Source organism: Lepisosteus oculatus, chromosome 27 (genome assembly GCF_040954835.1).
Source record: "Lepisosteus oculatus isolate fLepOcu1 chromosome 27, fLepOcu1.hap2, whole genome shotgun sequence".
NCBI classification, from domain to species: domain Eukaryota; kingdom Metazoa; phylum Chordata; class Actinopteri; order Semionotiformes; family Lepisosteidae; genus Lepisosteus; species Lepisosteus oculatus.
Window position 1 is genome coordinate 7512454 of NC_090722.1, and position 10784 is coordinate 7523237.

The 10784-nt window shown below is 45.8% G+C and overlaps 3 gene segments (V, D, J or C); all 3 read right to left on the minus strand.

Moving 5' to 3' along the window:
* Positions 1–1193: 1193 nt before the first annotated feature.
* On the minus strand, positions 1194–1830 carry LOC107075429 (immunoglobulin lambda variable 6-57-like). The segment is given in 2 exon segments: positions 1194–1524; positions 1748–1830. Coding segments are annotated over 2 exon segments (357 nt in total).
* Positions 1831–2432: 602 nt separating this feature from the next.
* Positions 2433–3483, minus strand: LOC138225290 (immunoglobulin lambda variable 4-60-like). The segment is given in 2 exon segments: positions 2433–2920; positions 3377–3483. Coding segments are annotated over 2 exon segments (489 nt in total).
* Positions 3484–7310: 3827 nt separating this feature from the next.
* LOC102695502 (T cell receptor alpha variable 8-6-like) lies at positions 7311–8206 on the minus strand. The segment is given in 2 exon segments: positions 7311–8006; positions 8101–8206. Coding segments are annotated over 2 exon segments (630 nt in total).
* Between the last annotated feature and the right edge of the window lie 2578 nt (positions 8207–10784).

Consider the following 10784-nt stretch of genomic DNA (forward strand, 5'->3'; position numbering starts at 1 on the left):
TTCAAGGGAATACAGGTCAAAGCTACCTGCGTAGATCCTGTGCCTACAGTACATAAACCCCTTTGCCTCCGCTATAACACAACGATTGTATAAATAATTTTGAATTCAGGTTTCAGCACCCCTAAAGTATGCCAGCTTGCGCTGTATGGTCTTAAAACAAAAGTTATGAACTCTTATTCTTCTAAATTGTTGTTTGACTGAACCAAAAACCTGGTTCTCGATGAGGGCGTTGACGTTCTGAACGCAGGAGTTATTGGTGGGGATACGTCGCCCTCTCCTGTTGCGATAAAGCCATAACACCCATTGACAATAATTGTGGTAATAGTGAGAGACGCAATAATTAAGAATAAGACTGTAAAAAGCACTTTGATGGTTTCAGGTAAAAATAGGAATTGACACGTGATCCAGCTGACTAGCCCGGCGCTCTCCCATGTCATTAACAGAAGATGTCATCTATCTGTTTAATAGCCCAGCTGAGGCGGTCAAAAGTACCCAGCTCTCCTGGGGAAAAAGCTTAATAAAAGTAGGCAATCTATCCCACCCGACCTGTCTCTGAAAGATGGGAGGAAAACTCGCTTTAACTCAGGGAGGGAGAACGTAATACACAGCACCCGAGGCTGAATAACAGCACAGCGCCACTTCCAAATTCAGAGGAATGGATCGGAGGTCCAGGACACAGAACCGAATAGTAAGAGTTTAAAATCTGTCTCCACAGTGGCGAGACTGACGGCTCTTTCTGCATTAGACCTCCGAAACGGCAATTCATAGCCATCGCGCAACAACACCTGCTGAGCTAAGGAATAGTTCACACCACGGAGCCCAGAGTCCGATGTTCCCGGACACCAGTACTACTGGTTCGGGTTCCGTCACGATGTCTCATGTCCTGAATCCAGCCGCTCAATGAGCGTGTCACAAGTGACCATCGTTCTTTGGCCTTTAGCCCTAGTAGGGGTGGTCAAGCATTATCCGTTGACCAAGGGCGCAGCGGGTTGAGTCCTGCAATTAATTAAAAATAATGAATCTGCAAGTGTGTGTGTAGTTCATAGGAAACTACAGATGAAATGGAAAAACAATAAAAGCGCGGAATGAAACGGACGCAGAGTGTTTCTCTCGCGTGTGATCTTCACTTGACAGGGACGCAATGGGCACTGTGACTTTCTGGAGCTGTGCTGCGGTGCGAGAGGTTTTTGTACAGGGGCTCTGCGGGGCTTCAACACCGTGCCAGCCTCAGAGCGCACAGCACCGTCGCCGCGTCCGACAGCGACAGCCCCGTCACCGTCAGCGCCGTCGACTGGTTACCCGCGTCCAGGCTTGCAGAAAACCTGCCGACAGCCGCCGTCGTCTTCTCGTCAAACGAGTAGGTCTGTATCAAAAACTGCGGGGCCCCGCTGACGCCCTGCTTGTACCACTGCAGGTAACTCCCATAGCTCCTGTCCGCTGTGTAGCGGCAGTGGAGCGTCACTGTCTGCCCTTCTTCGGCGGTTACCTCGGGGGGCTGAGTTACAGTTTCACTTCCTCCGCTGTCTGCAGAAATAAAACGCGAAGTACGGTTATTGGGGAAACCCGTATGAATAAATCCATTCGTACCACGCTTAGAGATCAGTGTTGCTGGTTTGCTTCACCCTTCTGCATTTAAAAAGCCTTAATACAGTAAGAATTCACTCATAAATAATGTGCTTATAAGCCAGATAACGGATAAGTGGAATTATGTTGCATTGGTCATCTTTACGGCAGCTACCGCAACTACCTTTTATTAAAAGCATAAGGACCGTGAAGATCTTCGTGTCCATGTCTCCTCTGCTGTCCGTCTTCGTCACGGAGTGTAGCACACTAAGGCGACAGGGCTTCCGAACAGAAGCAGCTCCGCTTTTTACGCGACACTGGGCGGAGCGCGGGACCCGTGTGAAAGCACAAGGTGACGTCTAGTTAGGATGATCAACGTGTAACTACAGTGGCTGCGAGTGTATACCTTTACTGAGGAAATTACTGGCCGGGTCCTGTTGTAATTGAGTGTTGCCAGATTTTATGGTCTGAGCAATTATCGGAATCATTTGTAAAAAAAAAAAAACAATAGGGACAGAAAACGCATTCACAACTGGTCTTCGCCCACCACACAGTTTGAGTTCTAAAAGCTAAGTGGGTATAAATATCAAGGCTCTGTTTGTTTGCTCGCTCTAGGAAAACCGGTGTGGTGTTTTGAATCCATGAACTCAAATTTTACGTGCGAAGTAAGTCTTCTCAGAAGTTCAGTGCATTAATTACACGTTACCCCCATCAATACCAGTCACTCCGGGGCAAGTCCAGTACCGTCAAGGCTGATTGCAGTACTGGGCACTTTTTTCCTCCACACGGTTTAATTACTGTAGCTCCATCAAAACAAGAGAGTATTGATACATAATGCACCCTCTAGTATCAAAAAAACGAATCAATGGCTTGAAGAAAATTCTGTGAATGATCGGACTGATGTCAGACGCAGATTACCGTACGGAGAGAGTGCGGTCACGCTGATTGGACCGATGCGCGATGACGTCAGGAGAGCGACCGCAGCTGGAGGAGCGTGTGGAGCTCGGCGTGTTTTTGTATATCTCCCTGGTGAGCTTTGCCACCGTGTCCCTCAGAGCGCAGAAGTACAGGGCTGAGTCTGTCAGCATCAGGTCGGAAATGTGTAATGTGGTGGAGGCGCTGTCAGCGGCTGAAGTAAATCTCCCCTCGGCAAAGTCTTCCACGTACTGCGTGTCCCTGTAGGAGCCGACACCTTGATAGAGGATGTGTTCTGGGGACGCCAGCGGGCGCTGCCTGTACCACAGCAGCAAGGCACTGCTGCTCTCCGCGGAGTGAGAGCACGCCAGCCTCGCCGAGCCTCCGGCTTCACCGTGGACTTCCGTCCGCTCTGGGGCGACGGACAGGCCACTCCGTGCACCTGAGGAAGCGGAGAACAGTCGAGTTTGAATGATCTTTAAAGTTATCGATTCCAAGTCATTCCAAATCATTTGTAAAGATGAAATGAGATGATCACCGCTGGACTTTAACCTGAGTACCTGACTTCTAAAATGAAATGATTAATTGTAGAGTGGATTACAGGGCTGGATAGACTCCGGACAAGGACGCCAGTCCATCAGGGGACACACACACACACAATTTCAATGCACTTAATCGCCAGAATGAACGAGAACATGTTTAGTCTTCAGCCAATAAAGGCAGAAATCAAGGCCTTTTGGTTTATTTTTCAAGTTGTTTCTGCCGAAGAGGTTGCCTGTTCGTGTGCATATATACAACTCCATCGTGGATTTATGCCTCCCTGAAACATGAAATATTAGAACTGCGAGCCTTTTCCCGTGGCCGTCTATAGCAAACGCAACAGCAAGAGTGAAGTCACCTGGAGGCAGCGAGAGAGCTGTAATGAGGAGCAGGAGTTTGTCCATATCGCCGCGGTCTCGCCAGCAGCCCGGTGTAGGAGCAGGACTCCCTGGGCTCACACTGACGTCTGTGCTTCTAAAGAAAACTGCAGCTGCGGTTTTTCACGTGAAGCGACGCCTCACCGTGACAGCAGGAAGTTTCTTAAATCTGCTCAGGTTTGCTTTGGTATTGCTGACAGCTCTCCACGCTGAGACGGAAGAACGGTGAAAACTCAATTTGAGCCTTTTGAAACCATTTGTTCATTAATTCTGTATCGTGGAAACAAGTTTAGTTTATATGTGACCCTACTGCTACTGTACAAGTGTGTTATTGAAAGGGTTTATACTGTTAATCAATATGAGTTGGCTGGATGCGACTGGATTTATTTCTCCTGAGAAGTTCAGTATATTGCTGAGTGTTCTGTGGTTGTGGCCTGCTTTATGATAATTTTCTTTTACTCCACTGTCTTCAAGACGGGTGCTTTGCTGGAAACTGAAGAGAGTGGTGGTTGTGCTGACTGGTGGAGTGTGGAGATGTGAGCAGCTCTTCCATGTGGAAATGTGGCTGACAGGAGGAAATGTAACTAGACATCTGTTCATTTGTGGAGATGCTGCTGTGAAATCATACTAGGGCAGTATGCAAGGAGTAGATCCCTTCATTGCCCGTTATATTCATGTTTACCTGCTGATACACGATGAACACGATCGAGTTTAGAAAGCATTTCGTCGAAGGATACTACTGCTGAAATGTCGGCAAGCATTTTTCTGCATTATGAGAATTGTGTGGCTGGCACTACCCTAGACAGCACTCCAGTCCATCACAGGGCACACAGGTTTAGTACCCCTAATCACCCTCATGTTTCAACATCCTTTCTTCACACTCGTGTTGTGGATCCACCCCTAGTGCCGCATGTTTATCAGTACCTTCTGGTTCAGCCCGGTTTCTACAGAGACGCCTACAGGCTGACCCAACTGGGCAGAGATCTCCCTCGCAGACAGGCAGGGATCTGTGTTTACTCACTCACCATCACTGTTGCCTTTGCCAGCATTAGTATTACCATAATTATGGTTACTGTGTGCTCTGTAGTGATAGAGTGGTGCTTAATAATCCTGTATCCTTTATCTCATGATCAGCGTTTCAGAGCCACAGGGTTGAGAGGTGTTGAGAGTAAATCAGCCTCAACAGCCCTGTCCAGGGTCCATGTCGTCAAGTTTAAATCGGAAATGACAAACTAAAGCTTTCCCTAATCGATACATCTGCAATGTACTGTACACACCGCACAATGAGCCTTGAACAGAATTCAATCGCACGCTGTTCCAGAGAAGCCTGCGGTAACCACTCGCTAATCTTATCTTGTCGCTTAGCCCCACCTGGTGGACAGATGATGGATTAATTTCATATCGCCCTTTAAAGCAAATCTGGGGCCAAGATGCCAAATGAGTACATGCACGTATTTGAAGAAAAACAAAGTTTGCAGAGTTTGGTTATTAATGAAATAAAGATGCCATCATTTTTATTGATCTTTCATGACTCGTTCTGATATGAGATGGTGCAACACTTTTCTTCACGACTAAGAAAAAGCTGCTCCACCATATTCAGTGCGTCTTCCTTTTGGATTTTCTTTGGCTTCCTCTTCTGTTCCGGTTCGCGTGTTTGTGGGTTTCTCCATGTTGGCGAGAAGGGCTACTGTCATCTCATCACTCCATGTTCCCAGTGCCTGGCCTTTGCTGTTTGAATTTGTGCGACGGGGGAAGTGTGCAGGTTGGACCTGTGTCATTTACACCCCCAATGGGATCCTCACCTGCCCTGATGTCACCAGGCAGGCCCCGGGCCTGGGCATCTTGCGGTCTTAAGGGGATTGTTTAACCTCTGTTTATTTCCTCTTATAAACCCTGGGGTACAGTAAATCAACAGCTGAACATATTCTGGTCTCTCCATGTAGACTCCAAGATGGAATTGAAGCTGGCACTGCCCTGAGACACTGTAAATTGTACCTGGATTCTAAAGAGCTTCATTTCTCATTTTTTAGGAGACGAAGCTGCTTAAGTCGGTGTCTGTAAAAGCTGCTGGCACTGCTGAATGTCAACCTCAGTTTCAATACATTGCAATATTCCAGCTACTGGCACAGACCCATGTCCCTGATGAGGAATGCAGGTAAAGGGGCTGCCTTCTATAAATGTCAGTTCTGACACAGGTTTTTGTACAGTCTTTATTTTGCACAGTTGTTGGAACAAGAAGAATCAGTTGTTTCCCTCCTGATCTGATCAGAAACAGCTAGTTTGGTGTAGTGAGTTTGCAGAGTGCCGTGAGTTTAATATCACACATCCGTTTCCCCTGCAGAAGATATTGCCAGCTGGAAGATTGGGGGGGGAAACAAAGTCTGGGCGCTTAGAAGAAGGAAACCTACTGAGTCACCTGATAGATTCACAAAGCACACAACCTGCCAATAATCTAACCACATGGCTGATGTGCCACAAGCTTTGCTCTTTGAAATGGTTGTTTTTAATGCTTCTAACACAGGTGATTTTTGTAAAGCCTCCCAATCCGTTTAGTCACTGTGCTGCCCTCAGAGCACAGTAATAAATGGCTGTGTCATCCAGGCTGAGGTCCGAAATCCTCAGAGTGGTGGAGTCGGTGTCTGCAGAAGAGCCGAAACGGACTCGGGCGAAATACGCAGCATGGTTGGCACCTCTGCTGCCCCGGGCTCCTATGTACTGGATGTATTCCAGTCCGCTGTGTGGTTTCTGTCGGAACCAGTAGAGAATAGCAGCAGATTTATCTGTAGAGTAACCACAGCTTAGTGTCACCGACTCCCCTTCTTCACTGAAGACTTCTGTCTGTCGAGAAGAGATGGAGTCGCCAGCAGCTAGGGCTGAGAAACAGGACGACAGATAAGGCATTTATGTTCCTGAATTAAAAGTACTTCAATCAGTCTCACACACTAATGATATCAATGGAAATGCTGAACTGGATACAATACATACCTGGACACATAAGGCACATAATGCACATCACAATGTACTCTCCCATGACCAAGGGCAGAGGCGCAGAGCTGGTCTGGCGTTTTGTCCCGCTGAGTTTACAACCAGCTAACTGGGTGTGTGTCTCCAGTGCCGTTCTGCAGCCTGCTAATCGTCAGCTGTCTGCACCGCAGCAAGGAAACACCTGATCAGTGAAGGACAGCCTCTGGCTGGAACATTTCCACACCCACCCTGGCAGCTTTTACAGTTGTAAAAAGGTATTTGATCTGCCAAGAGAGAAACAGGAAAGGATATTGTGTTTGAGGCACAAAATGTAAAGGATTTGTTTGAGTAGTACAGCAGTAAGAAACAGGAAAAGATGGAGGTCACGTACTTTCTGGTCCAAGGATTAATAAAAAAAACTGATAAGACCACATTAAAAATGCTGAATGAATATACAATAAATGACGTTTGATGTCATATTGCAGAAGACACCTAATTAATCCTAGTTAAATGTATCCCACTGACCCTTTAAGAGTTAGGAGGGCTGAAAATCAATAAATGACTGGGCCCTGAGGGCGTTTCCCCTGATGATATTTTATATTTCTTTACTTAGAGCCGGAGGAAATTTGGGTAGTACATGCCCACAGATGGGGAGGTGCACACTGAGCCCTCACCCTTAAGACACAGTGATGATGGGGGTAACTAGGGTCCCTGGACTTCCTTCTGAGGATAGGAACAGTAGGCAACTTTAATTACAGGACACGCTGCTGGAAATGAGCTCTGTTATGCAATCTGCAATTGCATTGGTTTTACTGTATATTGTATGTGCGTCATTCTTGAGATATACATTAAGAGTATTCTCCATTTAAAAAATGCTAAATGGCTTTCATTCGGCTTACCTGGGGAGGTGCAATGAAGAGGATAGGGATGAACAGCACTGTGCCTGTTGTGCACAAACACACAGGGCAAAAGGCACAAAAATGCTATCAACTGGAATCGGTAGAAGCCAGTGGACTTGTACCTGGTCCCCAGGTGCTCTAATGACGGGGAGCAATAAATGAAATCAATGAGATTCACTATTTTCCAACTCAACAGCAAAGAAATATGGTAAACAAAATTGTGGGAATTTAGTGATTCCACGGGCACAGGTCCTTTTTTCACTGACAGAAGAATTCTCTCTCCCCACATGAGTCACAGTCAAACACTTAACCTCCCACTGTGATGTGACAGATTGACACTCGACAAGAACTCGCAAGAAGCTCCGTTTGATCTCGGAAGAGTCCCTGGCACAAAGCCCAGAGTTTTTGTACAGCTTCTCAATGACTTTTCTACACTGTGCTGCTCTCAGAGCACAGAAATAAACAGCTGAGTCATTCAGGCTGAGCTTCGTAATCGTCAGGGTGGTGGAGCTCCCATCTACAGCAGAGCTGAAACGGTCTTTAGCGAAGTCCTCAGTGTGCTCTGCACTTGATGTACCACCATATTTATACAGAATGTATTGCAGTGGGGTGTGAGGATACTGACGGTACCAGTACAGACCATATACTGAACTACTTGTGGAGAAAGAACATTGAAGAGACACTGATCCCTCTTCCTCCTTAGAGACCTTTGTCTGCAGAGAAGAGATGGAGTCACAGTGTACAGCAGCTGAAAAAGAACAGAAATAATTCTAATAAGTGTATTACTAGGCTCAACAGCAAATAATTACAATAATGATTAATGTATTATATGTGAAGAGTACCTGGTGAGAAAATTAAAGTAATACAAATCACCAATAGAATTTCCATTTGAAGAGTGAAAGTGTCACTGCTGAAGGCAGGAGGAGGTGTTTCTGATCCTGAGTCCTGTTAGAGAATGCAGGCAGACCTAGTTCATCCACAGTGTCTTTGTCACAGGTCTTCACTGTTAGCCAATCAGAAACCCAGCTCTCTCTTCAGTCGTATGATTCATGAGAACAGCTGGTCTGGGCTGTCTGCTGTAGCTGTTTGTCACTGGTTTGCTAATAACTGAACACCTTTGGCATTGTAACAGCACTCAGTGTCTATTGTAAGGAGATACATGTCCCATGAACGATTAGCTATAAAATACAATTTTGTGATTCTTCTTCTATTGACTTTGATTCACCACATTTAAACTCATTCTTTTATACTCTTCTACAATTATTATCCCTGATTTTGTGCTCACGTTTTTAAGAGATATTAAGTATACTCCACGTGATTGCATATTATGGTTACAGTTTCCCAGTGTCTCTGCCTGCTGTTTTTCCTGGAGAATTTCCTGTTTGCTTGAAAAGATTAAGTCGGCAAAAATGATCTTCACTACATTGTACCTTTACAGACTAGGTCAGAAAGTGGACAATAACCATCTTAACCCATTTTCATTTTACAGCTAAACACATTGACCTCAGTCTTTCCCTTCTGTCTTCAGTTGTCTAGTTAGCAGGTTATATTTGATATAGAGTCCTACACCACCCCCTTCTCTTACACCTCAGTTCAGTCACTATCATGTCCTGTAATGTCACAGGCCCATGGTACAGCAGTAGCCTCAAGGTCTTGAATTTTTATTCCTCATGCCTCTTGAAATGGGGAACAAGCTTTTTCTCAGGGATGAGTTGTTTTCTATAATCTTAATTCTGCTTGCGGAAAAGCTGTTGACTAGACTTGTCAAAATCAAGAAAGAGCAGAAGCTTTAGCTGCTGTTTGTTCTGAAACATTGAGCACATGGGCAGGCTGTCTCTGTGCTGTGAAATGGTCTGAGTCCGGGCTGGAATGATGTTCATAGAGTGTGAGCAGATAAAAGTTTCTTCAGTAGAGATGCAGCCTCGCATTCTTAGGCCTTTGAGCTGAAAAGACTCATTCAGTATTTCATGACCTTTGAAACAGTTATTTTCAAGATTTGGTTTGTTCTTTATTCCAGAGAGAAGCCATGCTAGATCTTTTATGCCAGATGGGGGTCACCTGCTGTTCCCAGTGTTATATTTGAGTGAACACGGATTAAGACTTGGGCGTCACGTTGACATAGTGCTGAGCATTGCTGCCTCACAGAGTTGGAGCTCTAGGTTTGATTCCAGATGTGTGGTCCTATCTGGGTGGAGTTTGCATGCTCTCTCCTTGTCCAAAAGGCCTTGCCTTCATCTGGGTACTCTGGTTTCCTCATCCAGTCCAAAGACATACTGGTAGATCGAATGGCTTCTGGGAAACTCAGCCCTGGTGTGAGAGTGTGCGTGTTTGTTTCTGCCTTGTCAAGGGTGTACCCTGCCTTGTGCCCGTTGCTCGGTGGGATAGGTTCCAGCCCCTCCGTGACCCTGAGTAGGAAGAAGCAGGTAGAAAGTGGATGGATGAATGAATCCTCTAATGAGCCATCCGCAGTGAAACAAAAGAGCCACTGAGAGGGTTTGGACCTCTGTGAAAACAATCATGGGATCATCAGAGCTAAAGTCACCTGGAAAACAAAGCATTAACCACATCGGCTATTATGGTAACAAGACAAATCTTCAGATGCGAGAAAAATACACACAAAGATCGACAACTACACAAAGTGAAATTCAAAGACTCCAATTAAAACAGCATTTCACGAATAAAGGGGGGAATACTGTCTATACTTTCTGTAATATATATGTAGGTATAACATGGCATTAATACATTTTTGGTTCCACACCTACAGACCTGTTCTTATCCTCCTTCTTTTACCAGATAGGCCCATCAGCCACAAATTGTCATTTCCAACGCCGAGGTGGAAATCTTCGCAGAGCCATTCCTGGAGAGAATCTTGAACAGGAGCAGATTGTGACTCCGGAGCCCAGATCTGTCACACATTTCAAGTTCATCCTGCCCAGCATACCTGCCTGCCATGACATTCTTCACCTACCAGGTCTTTGACCATGACCAGGAACCAAAAAAAAAGAATCTTTTCAATGATTTCAGTCCTCCTCTCCTTCAAAAAGCCCAGAAAGTTAATCATGAACCTGTCTCAGACCACCACGCTTCTTACAGGTGAACGATTTTAATCTAGTACTGCCACCTAGGGGTCACATGAAAAACCACTGAGGAAAAGTTGCGTAGGAACTTTTCCACCCCCACCCTGGCTGTGTGGGGCTAGCAGTAGTGCTGGTTATAGATGTGAGGAATGGGATCAGCAGCCAGCAGACTTGTACCTGGTCCCCAGGTGCTCTAAGGATGAGGAGCAATAAAATAAATCAATGAGATTCACTGTTTTCCAACCCAACAGCACAAAAATATTCTGAACAAAATTGTGGGAAAGTAATGATTGCATGTGCACAGGTCCCTTTCTCAGTAAGAGAAGTATTCTCTCTCCCCACATGAGAGTCACAGCCAGACATCTAACCTCACGAGAGATTGACGCTCGATAAGAGCCAAGAACTCACAAGCGGCTCCTTTTGATCTCTGAAGAGTCCCTGGCACAAAG